The sequence below is a fragment of the Peromyscus eremicus genome, chromosome 14, assembly GCF_949786415.1.
Source record: "Peromyscus eremicus chromosome 14, PerEre_H2_v1, whole genome shotgun sequence".
In the NCBI taxonomy this organism is placed as follows: domain Eukaryota; kingdom Metazoa; phylum Chordata; class Mammalia; order Rodentia; family Cricetidae; genus Peromyscus; species Peromyscus eremicus.
Window position 1 is genome coordinate 60993806 of NC_081430.1, and position 24666 is coordinate 61018471.

General features: G+C 49.1%; 2 protein-coding genes across 4 annotated transcripts; one reads left to right on the top strand and one right to left on the bottom strand.

The window, feature by feature from the left end:
• The first annotated feature begins 1407 nt into the window (after positions 1-1407).
• On the top strand, positions 1408-9041 carry Clba1 (clathrin binding box of aftiphilin containing 1). The gene is made up of 5 exons (XM_059279463.1): positions 1408-2284; positions 3441-3586; positions 4821-4950; positions 7103-7219; positions 8317-9041. Exons 1-5 carry the CDS (start codon positions 1853-1855, stop codon positions 8476-8478), a joined length of 987 nt encoding a protein of 328 aa, XP_059135446.1. The 5' UTR covers positions 1408-1852; the 3' UTR covers positions 8479-9041.
• A 3275-nt stretch (positions 9042-12316) lies between these two features.
• Positions 12317-23886, bottom strand: Cdca4 (cell division cycle associated 4). Of its 3 annotated transcripts, none has more exons than XM_059279161.1 (2): positions 23156-23636; positions 12317-14592 (listed from the first exon to the last, which is right to left on the bottom strand). In XM_059279161.1, the coding sequence occupies exon 2, from the start codon at positions 14584-14586 to the stop codon at positions 13873-13875; it is 714 nt and encodes a 237-aa protein (XP_059135144.1). In that variant the 5' UTR covers positions 14587-14592; positions 23156-23636; the 3' UTR covers positions 12317-13872. The 3 variants fall into 3 exon arrangements, with proteins under 3 accessions (XP_059135144.1, XP_059135145.1, XP_059135141.1); XM_059279162.1 differs by lacking the exon at positions 23156-23636 and adding an exon at positions 15489-17457; XM_059279158.1 differs by lacking the exon at positions 23156-23636 and adding an exon at positions 23643-23886 and having other exon boundaries at positions 12319-14592.
• Between the last annotated feature and the right edge of the window lie 780 nt (positions 23887-24666).

The window sequence follows — 24666 nt, forward strand, 5'->3', positions numbered from 1 at the left end:
CCTGAGCCTGTGACTCAAGAACTAGACCCTTGTGTATTGTCCAGTCTTCCCTCCTACCTGACAAAGCTGAGGCCTAGACAGACTCGGAGGAACTGGGGGCAGGAAGGACTGCTCCAGCCCACTCTGTTTCCCAGTCTACTTGTCCCACTTTGAGCCCAGGCCTCAGTCTTCCTATCTCCTTCCAGCTCCCTGGACCTCAAAGACAGCAAGGGCAGTGGGCGAGGGGAATTGGAGCAGTGCAAATGGAGAGGAGGACCTGCGGGGTCATAATGAGGCCAACAGCAGCCAGTGTCTGCAAACACAGACAGTGTCTGACCCTATCCTACTGGGCCACTCTGCGAGCTGGAATGGCTTGCCCAAGACCTAGTCCTGAGCTCTCTGCCTGGCTTAGAGAACAGTGCCAGGCTGGTCTGCCCAAGGGAATGGGGAAGGCTGTGGTCCAAGATGCAGAGAATGATCTCATCTTGTCACTTTTAAATCAAATTTTCCAGTAGTTCTGAGGAGGCTGGGGATGACAGACCGAATAATTCATGCAAGGGCAGGGCCCAGGGAAGTCCAGGGCAGGGGGAAATCTGTGTATGGAGGATGGGGCTAGAACTGGGTTTAGATGCAGGCCTGACCCACCTGTTTCCCAGGGGAGGTTGGTAATGGCTGCTAGTCCAGGATGGCTTGGGTAGAGATGTGACATGCTGCAGGTTGACTTCATGAACCTCAGAATTGGGGACAGATGGGAAAGGGCCAGGGATTTCTGTGGCTGGGGGCAAGGCTGGTTCATCGGGGCCCTTAGGCCGCAGCACAGCTGGCTGCGGGAGGCTGTGAGAGTCTGATTGCCCATGACCAAGACTGGCCCTGCTCTGCTTTGAGACTGGCTGGTGACCAGGCCCAGACTGTGAGCACACGAGAGAAGACAGTGTCTCTCCTGCTCTGCAGGCAGTAGACCCGCATCACTCAAGGGAGAGTGGTCTGGGATTGGGCTAAATCACCGAGACACTTTTTCCATCGTACCCATGTGGCCTCCAGTCTTGAGAAACCATTCAACAGAGCGCAGGAACCAGGGCCAGGCAAGGTGGGCGGGTGTAGGCTGAGGGGCCAGCACCCTGGCAGTGGCTTTACTCCCGGGCCAAGTGTGCGACTGCAGGGGACACATCGAACTCACAAGCACCTGGCGCCATAACAAAACGAGAACCGCTCATTTGTAGGGCGGAGGAGGCAGGAAAGCCGGCCAGGATAGCAGGCTGGATCCCACTAGCTGTGCAGACACTACCCTCTCCTCTACTCCGCAAGTTGCGGCCCCGCAAGGGTCCAAAAAAGGGCGGGGCATGGGCGGGGGAGCTGTTGGCCACGCCACGCGGTGGCGTGCTGACGCCACGCGAAGCACGCCGGAAGCCTGCGGGCGCGCACCGTTGCCGGGCAACGCGCGGCGCCGGCTTGCGGGCTAAGCTGGCTGTGGGTATCTCCCGGCCGGGCGCCGGGAGGCGCGTCGCGGTGGCCAAGGTGGGTGCGCGCCTTGCGGGCCTCTGGGAGTCCAGGACCTCCTCCGTTCGGGCCTTGGACCTGGTCTCGGAGCCCGTGAGACTCCCGCCTGGGACGCGATCCCTGAGCTCCCTGCCTTCAGCCCGCGGCCTCGCAGACCCAGTTCTGCGGCCCATCTGTCCACAGGCCTTCCTTCGCCTCACTTGTTTGGCCCTAGGACACGCCCCCGTGCAGGACTGGCCACCCGCGCGCGTGCCAGGAGGGGTCGACTCCACAGAGGCACGTGAACACTCCCAGGAAGCCCTGGGCAACTCCAGCTCAGCAGCTGCATGTTTTCTGAGCAGCTTTCCTGCGGGTTGGCTAGCCTGGCCACACCAAGATGCAAGGCGGGCAGGAGGTGAGGAGAGAGGCAGTGAGTGACCTCGCACAGGAACCTGGAGAGGGGTCCCTCCACCAAACAGCTGGAGGACAGAGTGGTGACGGTTTGGAACGGAGGAGAGTCTGCTGCGATGGTCCCCTGACTCCTCTGCCTGAAGCGAAAGCTAGCAGCTCCAGACTGGAAGAGGGTCTTCCCGCCTGCACACTCAGCTGTCCACACCCAGGGGAGCTCAGCGGAGGGTGGGGAGAGTTCGAAGGCTTCCGGGAGTCTTCAGCTAAGTCTGAGCAGTTTTCTCAGTCTTTTGAACGCCTAGGAAGAGCCGCAGAACATCAGCCGCTGAGAACCCCTTCAATCCCGAAAGAGCATGGTTCTTGCCAGGTGCAGCAGGGTGGACCCTGGGTGACAGGAACTGCTGCTGGCCCGTCTTCAGAGGTATTTCTGTGGTTGAGTGGAAAGTATTTTGTATAGCCATTAGAGTTTGCCCAGGCTTCTGTGTGCCGAGGGCGTGGGGGTCTTGCCAGCCTTTGAGCCCCCTCTCCTGGTCTGTCTTTTGCTGTGTGGTTGGCTGTCCTCTGCTTAAGAGGGGGACAAGGAATGGAGGGCTTGGGCCAAGGGACTCCGAAGAAACGGATCTGAACAAGGCACGGTGGGGGTCCAAGCTGGGCAGCTTTCTCTGAACTTTGTCCTGGGGCCTGAAGCCGCACTTGTATGGTCCTGTTCAGGGAACATGGGGAATCCCGAATTTGAGATTTACAAAGTCTCAGACCTGAACGTCAGAGCTCACAGTTCAGTTTTGAGTACTGAACCAGGTCATGCCAGTCCAGGGTCCTGCTTAGCCCTCAGAACTGACCACACCTTTGCCTCCTTGACTGCCTCTGAGCCCTGCCTTTAAGGTATTCTCCTCCCCCAGTGGCTCGCCCCAAACACGGGTTAACAAATATGGGTACAAATAGAAAGAATGGAAGGAAAGGGTGCTGCTGGGTAGACACTGCTGGTGAGGCCTGTTTCCTTGAACCTCCAGTGAGGACCATTATTACTGTAGTCAGCTGCACCTTAACATTTGTTCTGAATCGAGGACTTTCTCCACCATATTAGAAATGTCAGAAAACATTTGTGCATAACAGGAATTTTACGTAAAACACTGGATGAGTGTAGGAATGTGCTGAGCTGCTGCACATGGGCACACCTAGCACTCACCCAAACACTTGCCAGCCCCACTCTGCTATCACCTGGTTCAGACCCTGTCCACACCTCCTCAACTAACTCAGAGCATGTGCGAGGTGAAGTATGTTTCCACTGCCATTCCCATGGACTTCTCTGCCCCTTGACATGGAAACAGGGGCAGTGTTGAAAGTCCACCTTCTCCACATGTCCTGACAGAGTTTGAGCTGTGTACTCCTTTCCTGCAAGCCCATGGCTTTCACTGTATTTTCACACAACCTGGAGATTCTGAGGAATAATATCATCAGTGATGGCAACACCAACTGAGCATGCAACCAGGGACAAAATGCATTTATATTAAAGTCAATTATTTGGAATAATATAATGTATACATTGCTCCTAACATTGGAATGTTCTTTCTTTCCAGTCCATTCTCAGCTATGAGAAGGTTTTTAGGTTTGCGTTTCAAGAAGTCCCAGTGGATCGGGCAACTGAAGACATTTGTTCTTTAGACCATTTCTTAGAAATAAGCAGTGAAGAAAACGCTGGCCTTGCATCTGTGCCTAGACTGTGGTAATGAACTATGATTGGAACCAAGGGTTGTCAAAGCAACTTCATTTTTGTCTCCTGAAGTGGTTTCACAATGCTTTTTGATTGTTCCTAGAGAGTATGGTGTCCCTGTAGCCACCTGTAGGCCACAGCATTCTGGAGGGACCAGCAGCACAGATGGACACTCCAGCAGTGCCCCTGGTGTGGCCTCTCAGGGCTGCTGCTAGGGACTTGGCTCAGTGGCAAGTTATGACCCGTATGACCTCAGCCACAGTTATAGGAAATACCCCAAGAGCCATCACTGGCCTTTAGGATTACCTTGTGTGCTTCTAGAGAAAATCACACATACAGTAGTGTCTGGCTGGCCATTGGTTAGGGTGTGCTCTCCACTGACAGTAACAGTGGTAAGGGCCAGAATACTAAAGAGACACTGCATGAAGAGAAGGTAGGGGGAGCAGGCTGTCTGTCACCCGAGGCTCAGGGAAAGCTAGCTGGTATGCTTCGGGTTTCTGCACGCCTGAGCAGGCCTGGGCATTGGCAGAGCTCTGCAGACTCTGCACTCTTATCCATCATGACCACCATGTAGGGCCAACACAGAACCTGCCCAGAAGACCCTCCACCAGGGCCTAGGGATTTAGGCCTGGAGCCCAGGGGTTGTGACCAGCAGTACCCAGCTGCCTGGCACTCCTGTAAAGTGTAGCCCCAGCTAGAGGTGGATGTGCCAGTGTCAAGTTTTTCAGAGGCCCAGGTGGCCCAGGTGGCCCAGGTGTCAGGTTTGGCAAGGCTAGACATGCTGGAACAGGGGGATGGGTATTGCTTTAGGGTGGAACACTCTTGTATGTTCAGAAACATGTGTTTGGGAAAAGATGACCCAGCATTTGACACATCCTGTATGGCCTTGCAGCTACTGGGTGCCATTTTGCTTCTCACAGGCTCAGTGCACATGGCCACAGTCAACATTCCCCTAAGGATTTCTTCATTGACTCTCCTGAGTATGCATTCTGTATTGTATGTATCTGTTCTGTGACCAGTACAGTTGTAGACATTTGAGTGAATAACACCAATAAATCTGGCCTCAGGGCTTCTCCAAGAAGATGCACAGGTAGAGGACATGTTGTTAGTGAATGCTTGGGTTTACAAGAGAGGAGCGCCCAGTCCTGAGGCCTCATGGGCCAGTGCCCTGTGCTGGAGGGCTGGGCTTCAGTGATGTGCGGGGAAGTCTTTGAGGTCTCCTGTCGTGACTGCATCTTTCTCCCAGCTCTGAATCTAGGAAACTCTGGAGAGCTCTTCAGAACACCGACACTGCATCTGCTTCACAGCGTCTCTGGAGCAAATCTCACTGTCGGGAAAACCTCTTTCCTGTCCTTGGGGTAGATGCTGCTCAGAAGGTAAGGAGGTCTGGGGAGTGTGGCAGTCAGGCTTGCTACTGTGCTGATATGCCCAAGCAGAATACCCGGAGGGGAAAAAAAAGATTTATTTTGGTTCAAATTTTAGCTACTTCAGCCTGTGGTGGGCTGTTTCCATGTTTCCGGGTCTGTGGTGAGATGAAGAGCATCACAGAAGAACACTGTCCTAGTGGACAGAAGTGGAGAGAAGCAGGAACAAGCAGGGACCACTTCCTTCACCCAGGCCTCACCCCTAAAATTTCTATCACTTCACAATAATGCTGTGGGATTACGAACCCATTGGTGGATTAATACATGCATGAAGTTAGGGTCCTCAGGATCCAATCACTTCCAAAAAGCCATAAGCTGGTAACAAGCCCCCAGCATAGGAGCCTGTGGTTGTTTTTTTTTTTTTTTTTTTTTTTTTCATATTCAAGAAACTGTTACAGGGAGGTGGAGACTACACTGTGGCCAGTCAAGCTGGTGTGGCACACTTTGGAGACTACTGACCAGGGACAGGGTGGGTGGTGTTGAATACAGACTCTGTAGTAAGGATATCTACCTGCCGTCAGCACTGGGAAGACCATCTTCCACAAGGTCTTGATGTTCTTCTCAGACTGGAACAGGGCAGAGTTGGGGAGGGCAAGGCATGGCATGAGGGTAGTGGTGTGGGATGTCCTATCGCTCTTGGGTAGCATGCTATCCTTAGATTCATGTGCGTGACTCCAGCAGGAGTATACACCAGCAGGCATGAGGAGACAAGGTGTATGTGGGTCAGGATTGCATGAAAGGAGGTGATACCGCGTCATAGCAGAATGCAGTGATGTGCTACCCTGTCGGTGGTAGGCCTCTTGGGAGCTGCTAAAGGGAACAGAAGCAGGTGGAGAAGAAGGATGGGCAGGAGCTAGGTGCCTGCCAGTGGGGGTGCATGTAGAGCCAGGGCTACAGCAGCACACAGGAAGGGTTGGGAATGAGGTCAGGTTCTGCATGGATATGTGGTGTGTGTGGGATCAGGCACATTTGAGATACCTCGGCGATGTAGTGGGTTGATTTGGTGTATACCTGAGAGGTGGTTTAGGTGGTGGTCGAAGCCATCAGGTACCCACTAAACATATGGTGGTCCCAAGAAGAAAGCCTGATGTCTGAGATGGGAGCCAGCCAAGTCCAGGGCAGAGCAGCAGGAGAGAAAGGCTCAGGAGGTGGCTGGAGAAAGAAGTAGACAGCGCCCAGTGAAGCATGAGCATGCACAGGTCAAGCTCCTGAGTTTCTGGAGATGTTACACCTCAGAGCCAGAGGTCAGGTGGCCAAGATCTTTTCATTCTTAAATATTATGCAAAGCTTTAAATAGAGAAACTTTAAATAGGAAGCTTGGCCCTGGTGAGGACAACAATGTGGGCTGGTTACCTTATCAGCCCAAGGTCATCAGGCTGGTCAGGAAGTGAGTGAGGAACTGGGAGGAGAGAAGAGCACCTTCCCAACCCCTTTCCCACCCACACCCCACATAGGAGGTCAGCCTGACCTTATGATGCAGGAAAAATTGAACCTGAAAGCTAGGAAATAGGGTTCCTGGGTGTCAGGCTCCAGAGGGACAACTCCAGGCAATGGAGAGGCGAAGGGGACTTCCTGGAGGTGACTATGAAGACATTCTTTTTCTGTTGCTGTAACAAAGTACCTAACACCAGGTAGTTTATAACATTCACACATTCATGTGAGTCATAGTTCTGGAGGCTGGAAGTCCAAACATGTGGTGCTGATGCCTGCTCCATCATCCTGTTCCATTATAGCACGGCTCAGCATGGGGAGGGGAGACACGGCATGCCAGCGCTAGCCTCTCTGCTCGTAAAGCCACTAATGCCACCATGGAGGCAGACTTCTGATAACCTCCTCTAAACCTAATCACCTCCCTAAGTTTAAACTTAGGAATTCAGTTTATAATACCTAAACTTTTAGAGACACATTCTAGCCACTTCTGGAAGGTTGCAGAGCACCCCAGTTCTTGAGGCTCATGAACCAGGTGATGTTCAGCAGGTGGCAGGCAAGGGTGGGAGGGAGGCCATGGGTCTGACCCTCTGAGGGACCCAAAGCATCCAGAATTAAGATTACTGTGATCTTAGAATGAAATTGGCAGTGCTGTAACAGAGATTTCTTTCCTTAGAGCCTTTCTGGAGGCCAGGGTCATGTTCTAGAAGGTTCTGACCTCAGAAAGCCTGAAGAGCTGCTGGCAGTCAGCAGTTTCCGCCTACACCACTGCAAAGCCCTGATTCAGACCAAGGTGAGCAGAGTCAGGAGCCCCATCCCTCAGAGTGCCAAGGACCACGGACTGTTAGTCAAGAGCACCCGAGGACCAGGATGGGTGTCGAGAGGCCAAGGTGGCTCTAACTGTTGGGCCAGAGGCTGGCAGAGGCACCTACAGGTCTGAGGAGCCGCGCTTCTCAGGCTGAGGGTCCTTCTGCAGCCAACCCATCAATCCATTACAGCAGGGCCCAGCAGGAAGACAGGTGTGGACAGGAAAGGGGTCTTGTTCCTACCCCTCCCTTTTACCAGGGAGGAAGAGCAGGCCTGTCTGGACTGGATCTTGTACCCACCTTTAATCAGACATTTCAGGAAGGGCTGTCTGTATGCGTGCCCAGGAGACAGTAAGGCAGTGACGGGAGTATATGCCACAAGCATCTGCTTTGTAGTGCTGGGGAGAGGTGACAGGAGGGGAGGGCATGGAATACAGCCCTGTGTCTCTGTGGGAAGCCAAGCCTCAGGGCACAATGGTGCCTGCCGCCCGGCTGAGGTGAACTGCAGCCTTGGTTGATATATGGGGCAGGTGATGGGTTCTACGGCGCTCAGGAAAGGACATCATTGTGAACTGACAGGGCATGATGCCAGAGGCCCCTAAGACTGACCCTCAGCTTTTGGAAGGACAAACCTCTGAAGGAGTGCTGCAGTTGCCTTTAAGCAACAAGACAGACATTTAGAATGTTCATCCTTCACCACAGTACTTGGAGGATGTCCAGCAGCAGCTCTGAGGGTGGAAATCTGTGAGGTCCACCAGATGCTGGAGTCAGGAGTGCAAGGGCCAGGAACACAGTAAGGAACAGACCCACCCTGCTTTTGGACAGCAGGGCAGTCACAGAATTGTAAGAAACTTGGTCTGGCCACATGGGAAGTTATGTGGCAGTAACTAGATACAGGGAGAAGAGGCCAGGGGCAGAGTGGATGACTTCTTGTAGCCTCTGTCCTCATCCCTCTTGATAGTTCTCTGGTTGAACTGCACATTGAGGCCAAGAAGGGAATCCCGGGGGGCTCCAGGGTATGCAGGGAACCTATCCAGGTTTCTTTAGTGTCAGATCTAGTACCTGATCACCACTTTCCTCTCAGCTTTCAGGGACATCTGGCAGCAGACAAGGCAGCCTGATTACCTACAGCCTGTTTCTGAAGACACCACTACAAGGAAATGGGCACTACATCACCATTCCACAAAAAAAGATCTTTACTCCACGCAACCTAAAAATGGCATTCTTTAATAATGATGTTTGCTAAAAGCAGGAGTACTTTGTACCTTTACGAGATATTTTACATTCTTACTGGTTTTAGTACTGAGAACTATTCTATGGCATTGTTTCCCAGATCCATGTTCGTTTCCTAGGACCTCTGTCAACCTACTGTATACCTAATGTGCTCAGATCTGATGGGGTGCACAGAGGTAATGTCCTAGGGCAGAGTCAGTCTCCATAGAGTTTCTGGGGACACTGTAGGCTGGCACCAGGTGCCTGATGACCCCTGCCTGGCTCACAGTTGGATCCATGAGTTCAGAAATTGGGAGACAGCTACTGATCACTTGCAGGAACCCACCCTGGCCCTGGCTTCCCTCGTGCTGTTTCCTAAGATGTTAATGCACACCCCTGTGTTGGATCCTTCCCTCACCCACCAGCCTTGAGACAAGCTTTTCTCTTGAGTAGAAGGGTGGGTGGGAAACCACACTGGGTGTCCCAGGGGAACAGCTGGATGAGCATCTGCTGAGAGAACTTTTTTCTTCTAGGGACATACACAAGCAGGCAGCACTGAATTTTGTAAACTTTTATTAAAAAGAAAAGACTGTATAAGCCTGTGTTCTTATTGACTCATTAGCTCTTGGAGATGCTACTGTGGGGCTGACTTGCTCAGGAGACACTAGCTTCACTATTGACTGAACTGACCAAGTTGTCCGGAACCAGACAACAGTCTAGACAGGACGTATGGAGTGTTGGAACTGCTCCCATCAGTAGAGGAGAAGAAAGGTGCTGTTGATACATCTGATGCTTGTACTCAGCCACTACTAGGTGACATATAGTTTGAGGCTTATAACGAAAGGATAACCCATTATTTTTTTTATGTGGGGAGGGGGTATTTGTTTTGGGGGGGGTGCCAGATGTTTAGGAAAGCTGACTTAACTTTGCATTTTCAGAAAGCAGCATTAACTAGCACATGGCAAGAGGAAGCTACAACTTTCCTGTGGCTGCAGATGCAGAGCTACTGCTGTCTGGAAAGGAAGCAGTATGTAAGTTACTCAGACTACCCAGTAGAAAAGATAACTGGAGTAAAAAATGCTTCTCAGAAAATGTAAATGAAAAAAAAAACCATGTAAATGGCCAGTAGGCATATGAAAACCATGCTTACCATCATCAACCATAGAGAAGTGCAGTCAGGCTCAGTGAGGCACCACACTCCTGTTAGGATAGAGATGAGCTGGCAAGAACATGAAGAAATGTAGATGAGAACAACTATTATGGGAAACAGTATAAAGAGTCTTTTTAAAACAACTACCATGTGATCCAGCAATCCTGCTGCTTGGGGGCATATCCAAAGGAAGGAACTGTCTGGAAGAGCTGTTTGTACCCTCTTCAGCGCGGCCTGGTTCAGTGTCCAGGATGGCGTCATCTGGGTTGTTCTGCAGTGGATGAGTGGATAAAGAAAGAGTACTGTCTATCCAGGAAAAGATGAAACCCTGATACTGCAGCAACGTGGACGAGCCCAGGGACATTAGGATGACAGGATAAGAGGTGCAGAGACAAGCAGATGACTCTTTCAGGGTGGTCTTAAAATGTGAAATTCCTAGACTCTGAGTGGCAGTTAGCAGGGCCTGGTGGAGATGGTGTCCGCCTCAGGCAGTCTCAGGTCAGCATTCAAGAAGTCCACTCAAGACTCCTACAGTGGAAACACTGGGAGTGTTTAACAGTTATGAAGCTGGGAATGGTGGTGCATGCCTTTATCCAGGCACCAGCCCGGTCTACAGAGTGAGTTCCAGAACAGTCAGGGCTGTGCAGAGAAACCCTATCTTGGGAAAAGTGAATGTTCTCAGACATCACTGAAAAGATTTAGTATTCTCATTACTCAACTAACTGCTGAGGTAATGCCTTCGGTCACCAGCTCCATTTAGCCATCCTAGACATCTGAAAACATCATATGCCTAAATGTATGCAATTCCTATCCACTGAAGCAGGAATGAACAATGTAAGGCAGAGCATGCTGCAAGTACTCTGAAATGCACTCTGCCCTTGGGCCCCTAGCAGCTGCAGTGAGGTGAAGCTGCCAGGCACTTCTCAGAACACATGAATGCTGAGAGCCAGGGGTCCAGCTGCCTGGGACAGCCAAGCTTGAACTGAAGACAGCACCTGGACAGCACAGCACAGGAGAGCAGCAAGTCCTCCGCAAGGCCCTTGCCCTTCCCACTCTCTTCCTCACCAAGAAGTGGGCTTTGAGACATACAGGCAGGAGCCCAATCCCCAGCCTCACTCAGGCTCTGGCCAAACAGGAGGTAAGAGGCTTAGGTTTGAGGCTTACTTGCCTGTTAGCTTTGCTTTGGTGTCACTGTGTGCCTGGTTCCTATCCCTCACCCTCTGCCCTCCTCAGCATGGTGACTTGTCCTGTACCGAGCTGAAAGGGCAGGGTGGGGCCTTGGCAGAGCCTGAGCCTCCTGGGGGCTGGCTTCTATCTGGCCTGCTTCAGCTTAGGGGCAGCAAGGGCCCTCACTGGGTTTGTGTCCTGCACTCTGCTCTGCTGTCACACTGGTGGGGTCAGCAGTGAAGCAACATACATGGAGCATGTAGGAGGGCAGGGGTCAGCACAACACTGCTGTCAGTCAAGTGTTCTCAATCAGCTGGGCAGTGTTCCACTCACCTCACTGCAGCTGCCTAGAAGCTCTAAAACAACACATCGAAATTAACTAATTGTCTGGAGGGATGCAGTGGGAACTGAAGGACAGGTAGAGGATGTGGTTCATATATTTGGGACTTAAAAAAATATCCATTTTATACATGTAGTCATTTCATCCCTTCTTCCTCTGAACCCTTCTTCCCATATCTCCTTACCTCCATGTCTTTTTTTAATGTGACTTAATTAAGTTGTACAACTGTGGGAACATATTGGAGAATGAAGACCACCATATCAATGGCCACACCACTTAAGAAAATGATATTCCCTCCCCCAACCTTTAACTGAATAGATCATCAGATGGGTAGGGCCTCATGGCCCCCTCCCTATCCGTTATGAAATGTTGGGTCCACTCTGGTACACATTTGGGGTACTTTACAAAAAAAGATGAGGTACATGCAGTCCTAAGCATGAAAAACTTGGGACAGCTCTGACCTGAGTGCCTTTGAGCCCAGTCTGCACAGAAAGCAGCTGTGGGGACAGGCTGCCAGGAGCACCTACATTCCTGGCCTGCCACTGACCAAATGGTTACTCAAGAGGCATACTGGCCAATGATCCCTACCACAGGCCTGCCTTGATACTACCTAGATTAGCTTTGAATTTTTGGCAATCCTGCTTCTCAAGTGCTGAGATTTTAACACTGCATTCCTAGTTAAGTATTTGTAAACAAAATTAGTGAACACATGGGAAATTTGCTTCTAATCTAAAAATGTCATCCAAAGATGCTTGGGAAATTCAGCAACTATACTCTGGGGCTCGCTGCCTTCTGAGGTCATTCTAAGGTCCAGGCAGAAATGTAGGATGCAGCAGGGTGAAAGGTCACTCAGTCTCAGGTCTCCCAGCAACTTTCTAAAAACAAAGCATCTTAAAGCTGACATACCTCATTCTCCGAAGATCTTACTTTTTAAGGCTGCCAAGCACACTGTAGCTACCAGAAGGAGCAGAAATGTTTTAAACAAGCAAACCCTGTTTTAGGACTAGACAGACTGCTCAGCTGTCTGTGGACCTGAGTTCCATCCCTGGGCCCATAGGGAAAGCTGACTCTGAGAAAGAAGTCCTCTGACCTCTACACGGGCACTATGACAAATACATCCCACCATAAATAAAATGTAAAAGAAAAAGCCTGCTTCAGGTTTATTTAGTAAAACACACCCTTTCAACTAGTTTTTGTAAGGACACAATATCATTGTCATAGACTGGGGCTCAGCCAGTCTGTTCCTATAGCATACTTAGAGTACTTGGGCCCAGGAAGGCAGGAGGGGCTGAAAGGTAAGGGAGAATTTTGCCTTGGGAGCCATGAGGTCAGGAAAATAAACCCATTGCCTATTGAGCACAAAAAAGTTCTTTGCCGACATTACAAAGCATATAAAATGCTGAAACCACTGAAAGCAAACTCAATAGAAAGGTTAGGAGGGAAGAATGTTCATAACACATTCCATTTGCTGGATACTTTTAATAGGTTTACATTGTTGATATTAAAGTATAGTTAATACAAACAGAAAAAAAAAAAACAGCAACAAAAAAACCTCTTAGGCTCAGGTGGGGAAATCCAAAAAAGCACATGAGAAACAGAAAAACATGCAGGGGAGAGGAGTCTGACACATGATCAAGTAGCAGACCCTTGAGATCCAAGCAGACAGCATAGGGGCCACCCCAGGAGAAAAGGGCCCTAAAATTATATGAACTCAGGTTGTTTTTAACCTTAAGATGTTCGAGCACCATTTCAGAAGCAAGCAAGCACGGGTGTTCCCTACTGAGGACATGGGTGAGGGTACACACCCTTTCCAAGTGTACACACAACCATGCCTGGTACCCAGCAGCCTCCATGTACACACTTGACATAGAACGGGAGACGTTGGGTGTGTTAGGATGTCATGTCTTCCTGTCACACACAGTGCTGTGCTGGGAATCAGAAAATGGCCAGGGACAAGACCTACATAAGGCACTGCCTGAGACAGAACTGGTGGTGTACTTTCCAGACATCTGATCTTAGCCTTCAGTGGCATTTACATATAAATAGGCATAAATAAAACCCTCCTGCATGAAGCCCAGGAAGACAGCACTTGCACAACAGACCCAGTGAGGGAGCAATGGAGCTGTGCATGGTTCTCATTTCAGGCACACTACTGGAATGCAGACCACGATGAAGCCTCTCATGTAAACACCTGGCCAGCTACATTTACACTGTTGCCTTGGGATTGTAGAGACTCATCACCAAAAAAATATTCTATTTAAACCTTAAAAATGACACACACCAATTGTAATTATTTAGGTTATAAATGTTTCTAATGTAGCAGCAAAGGATGTTTGTAGAAAAAATATACTTTTAAGAAAATAGCTGAAAAAAATCTAAAGTATAAAAAGTTTAAAAAATATATCTTAAGACAAAATATTGCCCAAAACATATAAAACTTAATTTTAGAAAGTTCGCCTACCTAATTTAAAATGGACTAGACACAACGGTGGCACACCATCCTCCACAGTGATCCCACAAACAGGAAAATGAACCCAGGGCCCAAAAGCCTTCAGAGAGCTCAGCTCCTGGCAATGGCTTGCTCTGACCTCAGGGTATATATAGCCCTGAGGCAGCTCCAGGGCTGCAGCCTTGCAGAGGAAAACCTGTCCCAGGATATTTTCAGAGTCAGAGCCCCCTTAGGGACAAGTGCTTGTCCTGTCTCTGGATCATAGTACATGTGAGCTCCGTGAGGTGTGTGGCCTTGTCCTTGGCCCACCAGGGGCCTCTTCTCAAGTCTCCACCAGAATCTCTACTACATGGTCCAGCTCAGCCAGGTCAGACTTGCAAGTGGAGCTGGGAGGTGGGGCAGCTGCAGCAAAGCCCTCAAGGCCATTGCAGAGACTGGGCTTGGTACCACTCATCATTCCTGTTAGCACCGTGTCCAGGTCATAGTAGGAACTGTCCACATCTGAGAAGAGTTCCTCCACTGAACTGGGGTTTTTGTTCTCCAGGGTCTCAAATATCTGGTCCAGTGACTTCTGAAAGCTTCCCCGGTTTTCTTGGGGGTTGTCCATCTCCCAGAGGCTGCTCTGAGGGTTCCTTTGCCCCTGTGCTGAGCTGACTATGGGAAGCTCGGAAGCTGAGCTTTGCAGGGGACCATCTTCCAGTTCAGGAGTGGGGTGCTCCCCGTCAGCTCCCCTGGCTGTACGACACAGGATCTCTGTGGAGACTAGGCGGTCAATTGGTGCCCGTTCTACATTCTGGGGTGCCATCCCATGCCACACACCATCCCGACTCATTTCCTCCTGGATCTGACGGACTGTGTTGGCGATGAGGACTGAGCGGCAGAGGTTGGGCTCCACTAGCATGTGGCAGAGCTGGAGCTTGACCAGGGACATGTCCAGGAGTGACTGCCGCTGCAGGCTATAGGAGGGGACAGTGCCAAAACCCTCTACTACCTCCTCCTGGTCACCGTATTTCCTCTTCAGCCCTCTAGCAAACATCGTGTCCTGTGGGAACCAAGGAAAACACCATTTAGCAGTCTTCAGCCTCCTGGCTGACAGTACCCAGGGCAGTTTCTAACAGCTAGAGAAGTGACAACACACAAGTGCCAGAGACACCATCTGGGAGGCTGCCTCAGACACAGCCACTGTCAGACAACAGAGCTCTAAGTTGCAGCATAATTGTCATCAACAGATAAATGAACACAAACAGGAGAAATATGTTATTTGTATAAAGAGGTGTTGTTGCTTTGAGATAAGTATCTTGCTATGTAGCCCAGGCTGGCCTTGAACGTGTGACCCTCCTACCTCAGCTTCCCAGGGCTGAGATTAAAAGAGTACACCACTACACCCATCTACAGAAATGCATTTTAAAGAGAATAAAAATCTGGGTACTGGGATAGGAACTTTGGTCCTTATGTTTTTGGGACAAGATCTTTTAGCTACTGAGCCATCTCTCCAGTTTTTACATTTTTTTGTTTGTTTGTTTGTTTGTTTTTGAGACAGGGTTTCTCTGTGTAGCTTTGCTCCTTTCCTGGAACTCGCTTTGGAGACCAGGCTAGCCTCGAACTCACAGAGATCCACCTGGCTCTGCCTCCCGAGTGCTGGGATTAAAGGCGTGCGCCACTACCGCCCGGCTAGTTTTTAAATTTTTATTTTAAAATAAAAATATTATTTTAAACAATAAATTTGAAATTGAATGCCAAGTTGTTCTCAACAGAATCTCCAAAATATGTAAACTTTAGGATTTCTTTACAGACACAAAAAGGCTACCTTTTCTTCTTCCTTTCAAAGTCACAGACCTTTACATAATTTATGTTACCTCTTGAGTATTTATTCCAATGAAATGAAAGCTAAGGTTCATGTAAAAGCTTGTATAAGAATGGTCGTAGTACTCTACTCACAGTTGTCCCAAACTGGAAATAATCAAGTTGAAATGACCGGAGCTCCCATTGGAACTACAGACCAGAGAAAAGCCAGTCGCCAGTCTCCAGAGGCCACACCCCAATCAACTCCATCCTCCTTATACTCATGCAGGAGATCTCAGGGGAGAGAACATGCCTGGACAAGTGTGCTGGCCACAGAGTGCCCAGCTCCCAACACATCCCACGCAAACCTAAGTCAAAGAGAAGTGACGAGAGGAATGCAGAGTCTCAAGTTCTTTTGCAACTTCATATAAAAAAATTAGAATCTCAAGATAAAAAATTAAGAGACCTAATGCCAATAGCTTCTTTTTTTCCTATAAGACCATGCCCAGGAAAGTAAGCAGCTGTTCCTGCCCATGCCACCCCTCAAGTTTTATCATCTATCTCGTAGTGAAGGAAAGGAGCTTACCACCAAAGTACAAATAATATCAAGAGAGACCAGAGAAATGGCTCAGTGGTTAAGAACACTGGCTGCTTTCAGATGATCTAGGCTCAATTCCCAGTACTTACATGGTGGATCAAAACCATCTATAACTTAAGTTCCAGGAAATCCAATGCCCTAGTCTGACCCCCAAGAGCACCAGGCACGAACATACATAAATGCAGGTAATACACAGAGAACATAAGTCTAAAAAAATAAAAGAATATTTCATGAGGCCAGGGCAATAATGGTTCAGCAGGTTAAATGCTTACAGTTAAATCCTTATTACCCATATAAACGCTAGAGCTTGGGAGGTAAAGATAGGGGATCCCTGGAGCAGGCTAGCTCTGGACTCAACTGAGATCCTGCCTCAATAATTAAAGTGGAGAGCAAATGAGCAAGATACCAGACATCAGCCTCTGACCTCCATACATATACACACACACACATGCACATAACACACAAACATAAAACAATTAAATTGCTTCTAGTAAGAATATTCAGGGTTATGTTGTTTTTGAACCAGGGTCTCACTAGGTAGTCCTGGCTAGCCTGGAATTCACTGGGTAAACCAGGCCAGCCTCTGCTTTCCAGGTGCTGGGATTGTAAGGTATGTGACACCATGCCAGGCAAATGCTTTTTAAACTTCTGTTCGACTTGGAGCTGGAGATGGGGACCCTGACTCTACTCCCAGCACCTATATGATGGCTCATGACCATCTATAACTTAGTTTCCATGGTATCCAACAGACACCCTCTTCTGGTCTCTGGAGGCACTGTATGCATATAGTGCAGACATAAATGCAGACAAAATACCTACACACATAAAATAAATCTTTTAAAAACAAATAGCTGGGTGGTGGTGGTGCACCTTTAATCTCAGCACTAGGGAGGCAGAGCCAGGTGGATCTGTGTGAGTTCAAGGCCAGCCTGGTCTACAGAGCGAGTTCCAGGAGGCACCAAAAACTAAGAGAAACCCTGTCTTGTAAAAATAAATAAATAAATAAATGTAGGTTGTGTTTGAGCACTTGGTCCCCAGCTAATGGCACTGTCTGGGAAGTTACAGAACTTGAAGAGGTGAGGCCTTGCTGAAAGAACTGCAAACCCGGGACCGGTTTCAAGGTGGATAGCTTAGCTCTACTTTCCACTCTCTGCTTCTGTGTGCGGATGACGTGTGATCCATCACTCGGCTCCCTGACTACCAGATTGGCCTCAGCCTTCCACTGCTGTGCCTTCCCTGCCACGATGGACTAAAGCATCCCTGCTATAACTGCAAGTCCAGACAAACCCTTTCTTCCCCAAGTTGTTCTTTGTCAGAGTATTCTATCACAGCAACAGAAGAGCAACTAATACAACTTTGCATTACAGAAATTTCTTTTTCGGTGGTGGTAGTATGTGTATTTTTAACAGGCTGTTCTCTTAACTTGAGAGCCTTCTGCCTCAGCCTCCAGAATGGAGGGATTATAAATGTGGGTCCCTAAGTCTAAATTAGATTTTTTCCATTTTTAAAAAAACAATTACATGTTTAAAGCCACGGGGGGGGGGGGGGAGGTAAAACTGCTAAGTTTATTGAGAATTAATATACTATGTCAAAGGCTGGGTGGTGGTGGCACATGCCTTTAATCTCAGCACTTGGGAGACAGATGCAGGCGGATTTCAGTGAGTTCCAGGCTAGCCTGGTCTAAAACTTGAGATCCAGGACAGCCAGGACTGTTACACAGAGAAATCCTGTCTTGAAAAAAATATGTATCTAGGCCAACTATATCAAGAAACCCTGGATTAGGGGGTGGGAAGTCCCAAAAGTTCCTGTTTGTTTCAGAGTTATCTCTAAAATTTCAACTCTTCGTGATTTAACACAGATCTCAGATCTCAGACCAAACTTGCTCATATGTCATGAATTAAACCCTGTTTTGCAGACAGAATACCTAGCTGCCCACTCTGACCCTGAGAATCTGAAAGATAACCCAACTGGAAGGCAGACTGGTCGAGGGAGGGCAGTGTGGCCAACCAGAGGCTGCATGCAGTGGGGAAAACTCAGAAAAGGACAGAGAAGAAGGAAAAATGGGTTCCTGAACTGGAAATTTCCAGAAGGTAGAGTACAGGCTGAAGAGAGCCGTCATCAGTGGTGCAAACTAAAATAACAATCTCTAAGATAAAAGATGCTCACTGGAGAGACAGTGACATGACTATTACGAGATAACCAACTGCTTTCTGTTTGGATCTGAAGTCTGCTCCACAGGACAGAATTCATACCTGGTATTGTAAACCTGGTCAAAAGCCCATGGCTAGGAGGTCTAACCCCCTAGGGGAAAGCCTACTCCTGTTATCTTCCTAAATGGACATGATGCCCAAACTACCTTCTAAATATATTTAAACCCTTGGTCAGAGCAGCTTCCACCATTTGCAATAGACCGTATTTAATGCAGAAGAATAAGGAACTAGTGAGTGCTTAGCCTTAAACCAGACATCTGTATCAATGCTCCTTGGCTCCAACGCTCAGGAAATATCCTGGAAGTGGAGCAGAAAGAATCTAAGAGGTAGAGGATGGACAGTTTTGTGAAATAATAATGTCTAGACATGACATGCTGCTACACACATGAAATCACAGCAGCTGTGGTTATGTGTACAAGATGGGACCCCGTTAACATTCCTTCACAACTGAGGGGAGGTGCTTAGGAAAGGTGGCCAGGGGAGGGAGCCACCAAAGAAGGTTAAGTTAAGTTGCCCATGCTCCAGTAAATAACTCCTGCCCATGTTCATGCAAACAACCCTGATCAAACTGAGGGTCACAAAACAAAACAAAAAACAAAACAAAACAAAAGATAAGCAAGCTTCAGAGACTCACACTTCACATGTGGAGACAGATCAAAGGACATTAAAGCCAGTAACACATGCTTTTGAACCTTGTTTTCAGGAGGCAGGACGATCACTGGTTTAAAGCCAACCTGGGCTACACTGACACCCTGTCTCAAAAAAAAAAAAAAAAAAGTTAATACTGAGCACAAGGCCCCTTGGTACCTCAAACCACAAATCCCTGGGTGGGTACACCCAATGAAGAACACCCAATTCTGAAATCCAGACAGGGCTCTAGTGCCTCTTTGGGGATGGAAAGCTGACTTTGTACTGAGCCACAGCCAGACTGATCAGCAGTCAGTAGTGTTAAGAACACACCACTGCCAAAAAAAAAGCCCAGAAGCACCTATGAGCATACGCTCTTATAAGAGACAAAGTACAAATGCTTCTGGCTGGAGCAGAGGAAACAATTCTGAACCATAATCTGCAATGACCAGCTCAGAAGGCTCACCTATAAGAACAGCTTAGAAATTAGCAACCTCTCCAAGACACTAATTGGTAACTGCCCAACAAACGCCCCATAGCCAGGATATAAAAAGATAACAGCATCTTGTTGTAGAATATTATTTAACTAGGCAAAGATGTGTTACATTTGTTTATGCTACAGAGTACACTTTAACTGTGTAAAGATGTGTTACTTTTGTTTCACTTTGCCTGCCTAAGGCACCTGATTGGTTTAATAAAGAGCTGAAAGGCCAATAGCTAGGCAGAGAAAAGATGGGTGGGGCTGGCAGGCAGAGAGAATAGGAGAAGAAATCTAGGCTCAGAAAAACAAGAGGAGAGAATGAGGGATATGCCCTGGGCAAGAAGGCAGGCAGCCTCCAGCCAGCAGATACAAGTAGTGAAAGTAAGATACACAGAAGGAAAGAGCCCCAAGGCTGAAGGGAGGTAGAGAAACAGGTTAAAAGAGCTAGCCAGAAACAAACCTAAGCTAAGTCAAGCATTCATAACTAATAAGTCTCCGTGTTATGATTTGGGAGTTGGCTGATGACTCCAAAGAAAAAGCTTAGTACAGCATCTCTGGTGCCTCTCAGGACTAACCAAAGTGGCAAATACCTACTACAGCCAGTCACAGAACCTAAGAAAGAAACAACAGTCTGTCTTACTTATTCATTCATTCATTTAATTTTTCTGGTTTTTTGAGACAGGGTTTATCTGTGTATAGCACTGGGTCCCTGTTTTTCCTGGGTAGCAGCTGGCCCTGCTAGTCTAGGCCCCCTTGGTTCATCCTAAGGTTGAAAAGTTTCAGTCTGCCATGTGACTAAGTCCACAATAAGAAAAGGAGGGAATCTGGAACCCCATTAGGTGAGGCTTTGCACTCTGAACCAATTCTGGGGAATCCATCAAGCAGGCTATGCTAGACAAATGTGAAGATTTTTATCTCTCTGGAGAATCAGCCTAAGGGAAAAAGAAGACAGAACTATAGAGTGTGATGGTAAAAGCCTTTAAATCCCAACCTCAAAGGCAGGTGGATCTCTGCCAGTTCAAGGCAAGCCTGGTCTACATGCAAGTTCCAGGCCTGCCAAGGATACACAGTGAGACTGTCTCAGAAAACCAAAAAGGCAGAATTTTTCACCAGGGACTTTAAAAACTACTCCTTGTGCCAAACTGAGAAGCTATTTTTGTTAGGCTGACATCTGTTTCTGCAGAATCATAAAATTAAAACTGTTTTGCTTCTTAAATTTGTGATTATAGAATGAAAGTGTTGTTTCTCACATAGGAGATGCTTATCACCTAGTCAGCCCACCCCTAGCCACCCCGCTGCAGAGCTTTCCTCACGACTGCAAAACAGTGATGGGACCGACCAACTCCGAGCTACAGAAGCTCTGCTGTACGGAGAGCCTCCTCCTGAGCTACAGAAGCTCTGCTGTACGGAGAAGCCTCCTCCTGCTCTCACTTGTTTGGTTGCTTATTTCCACAGTTCACTAGACAATCTGGAAGAGAATCAAAAATCACAAACAGAAATGCTCCACAATTCTAACCACTCAGAGAAAACCTGCCATTCTCTAGATTCCTTTTTCCCAGCCCTTTTCTTCTTCCTAAGCACTAGCTTTCACTTGTGTTGAGTCCACAGCAAGTGCTGTTTATCATGTTATGTAACAAGTGGATCATTTCTGGTGAGTGCCTACTTGTATGCACAAGTATACCAAGCAGTCTACAGCCAGGACCATGTACAGTTTCCAGGCACCGACGTTTTCTATTCTTGGTACTTGGTTTCTGTACCCTTAACTCCTGATTTAGTACTAAGACTCAGGGCAGAAACATTTAAGGCCCTTGATAACCTCATCAAATTGTTTTCTAGGGAGCGTAAGTCCTCACCAATTTCTTTCTACATTAATTTTTGCATATTTGCTATCAAACTACCTCTCCCGATATACTAATTTTGCATGTTAAACAATCTCCTCTGTCCCTTTTTCCTTAGGGTACATACAACTCTTGCACAACAGAGCTTTAACCTGTTGTACGAATTTTAATTTGGTCTTATAATAAAAAAACCCAGAGCCAGATATCAGGGTGAAAGCTGAAATATCAGAGAAGCAGAGCAGCCAGCCACTAGTTCTTCCCTCTAAGAAATCTTCAGCCTCAAGAGAGTGAGTTCCTGTTTCCTCACACCTTATATACCTTTCTCTGCCCTGCTATATTACTTCCTGTGATTAAAGGCATGTGTGCTTCCCAAGCAAAGGCATGAGATCTCAAGTGCTGGGATTAAAGTTGTGTGCCACCACGGCCTGACCTCTATGTCTAATCTAGTGGCTGGCTCTGTCCTCTGATTCTCAGGCAAGTTTATTAGGGTACACAATATGTCACCACATTAACCAACACTCCTTATCTTTGCTAGGGCCAGATGCTGTCCTTCAGACTTATTCACCATCCTCAGATTTAGAGATTTAAAACAAGGTGGGACTGGAGAGATGACTCTTACAGATGATGAAGGTTGGGTACCCAGAACTCACATGATGGCTTACAACTGACTATAACTCCAGTTCCAGGTATCCAATGTCCTTTCTGGTCTCTCCACACACATGGTGCACATGAACTCATGCAGGGTTGAACTCACCAACATATACATTAAAAACAAAGAGGGGGTGGTCCCACAAGATAAACTGTGGGGTAGTCACAGAACAAAAGCCCTGGAAGGAAATATCCAGTTGTGGTTGCTTACCTGTTGCTCTGCAAGAGGAAAGAGGGAACTTGAGGTTGAAGCCTGTATCACCAGCACATGTTCTGACCAGCCCTAAATGGTTGAGCCCTAGGGGGCTCTCCTAGACTGGCCTGGGTACAGCTCCCTGTGGCCACCTGTGTGTTCATCCTGAGGCTGCTTAATCTTTCTATTGAAGGATGACATGCAGCTTCCTGGGCTCTGACCATGAGTTTAGGCAGCTATCAGTCTTGGTTTTACCTGAATAGACCTATCACAACCAGGGCTTGGACTGTGGCCACAATTAAGCGCTAATCTGGATGTTGCATTTTTAAGGTGAATCAGGATCTAGTGATTTCAGAGCTGGGCATGGTGGCACACATGTAATGCCAACACTTGGGAAGCAGAGACAAGAAGAGTAAGAGTTCAAGGTTATTTCTGGTTACAGTGTCAAGTCAGAGGCCAGCCTGGACTAAAGGAAACCTATCTCAAACAACAACCATAACTGCTTTAAACTACTTCCTCAAAAAGAGAGGAGGAGGAGGGAACAAGTTGGGAAATTGCTGAGGCCAGTAAACTTGGTGGCTATTTGATGGAATTTATTGTCCCACTATTTCTGCTTGAGATTTTGTATAAACAGTTAACTAAAAGGTCCTTATTAGCGTTATCCTTGGAAGGACCTGGCGCTTTCTTATGCCTGGAGGTAGGTTCCAGTGACAACCTGAGGGAAACTTCCTGACCTCCTTCTAAGTCTAGCACCTCTAAAATGGGGAGGGGATTCCTCCCTGCATTTTAAATTTCACCTATAAAACGTCGACGAAGCTGCATGCAGGAGGCTGATGGGACAGTTTCCTGTGGATCAATTAAATCAATGGCTGGCTCAGTCCTGCCATCTGGTAGTCAGATACAAGGGCCACCAAGAGAGAGTATAAGGGTTCTGTCTGGACCAGTACATCTGTCCCAGGTTCTTGGAGGCCCCCCTTCCCTGGTGACCCTATCTGGGTGAGAGAAAGTATAGAAAAGGTCTCCGGCACTTCTTTCTATTCCCAGTTAGCCTCAGGCCAGATTAGGGAAGCCCAAGCTGGCTTCCAGTCGGTTCCCAACGATGCCAGTGTAGGCAGTAGGAAGTGGGGTCTACTACAGTAGGGAAGAGCGGCCAACACAAGACACTTGATAACCTCAGGGGAACTAAAACTCAAGAAACAAAGGAAAAGAACTCAAAGCCAACACTCACCAGGCAGGAGGCTGCAGGGAGCCCACCCTGACCTCTCGGAATCCGTCCCTAGCCAGCAAGCAGACGCTCGGAGCTCGGCGTTGCTAGGAGCCAGGGAAAGTCCACTGCCCCCAAACTGCAGCCCACGCGCAGTTCTGGAGAGAGACGCACAGCAGTGGCGGCCAGACGGGCCACGAGCCGTGGGGTGGAAGACCGACCCGGGCTAAACCAAAGGAGGGACGGAGGAGAGAGGAAAGGAGAGAGGAGGGCCACAGGAGGAAGAAAGAGCGGAAGCTAGGGAGCGTGGGCGGCGGGCGGGAGGGCCGGCTCGTACCCGCCGCTCCGGCTCTCGGTATGTGTCACTCAGCACGCCGCGGCGTCACGGACGCGAAAGGGCGGCGGGCGGAGGCCCGGGGCCCCCGGCGCGGCCTGGCTGCCCTGGAGGTGCTCTGCTCGGCCGCCGCCTAGGCCGCAGAGGCTCCGAGGAGCCAACCGCCCAGCCGCTTACCTGGGCCGCAAGGCGGGCCGCTACTCGGTCGGGAGGCGAGACCGGTCAGCGGCCACAAAGGGTCGCCATGGCGCCGCCGCACGAGCGCCAATTGGTGGAGTGCGGGGCGGAGCTCCGTTCAAACCCACGCCAGGCGGAGCCTCACCAGGGCGGACTCCCGCGCAGCGTCCTCAGCCGTTAGGATCGCGCGCCGGGCCGCTCCGCCCCCCGTTCCCATACCTCCCCGCGCCTCGCTCCGCCCCCACCCCTTGTCTCTCGACGGCTCGACCCCGGGTCCCAGGATTCCGCGCGCTCGGGCTCCCAGCATCCCGCGCGCCTGGCTGCAGCCCCGGTTCCCAGTTCTCCGTGCGCCTGGCCCCGCCCCCGACCCCCCGGTTTCTCGCGCTCGTCCCTTCCACCCGGTTCCCAGTCTCCTCCCTCCTGCCGGCGCTCCTGGCTCCTCGCTCTCGAGCAACCTGCCGTCGTACGGTTGAACCTGGTGGCGGCGGCGGCGCTGTGCACGGCTCCACTCCGCGCCTCCTTGGAAGTATAGAAGAGCTGAACGAGTCCCGCCGGTGGAATCCCTGGACAGGTCCTGGTTCGAACTCCCAACACCGACACATACAATGTCCTGGTAGTGCACAAGTTCTTAAACAGGACACCAAGTCCCGACGCCGTTGATTAGGGGAATCCGAGTGGATGCTGCATGTCCAGCTGAAGGGAGGATACCACATTAAGGCATGAAACAAGCTTGTTTGCGGGGAAAGACTGGAAAGCTCCCCACCTGGGCTTCGAATGAGCAGAGCGTTCGAGAGAAAAGCGGGTGCCAAACGAGAAAATATATCAGTGCCCTATGTTTTGTGGGCTCTCTCCTCAACTCACTAACCCACTCCCATTCTTGGGCTTACTTTCCCTTTCTTATTCTGCTGGAAGGGAATGTCCTCTGAATTTAGACCATGCTTTTCCTTTTTAGTTACTATTATTTTTTGGATTTACTTTATGTGCATTAGTGTTGCGCCTGCATGTATGAATGTGTGCTTGCAGA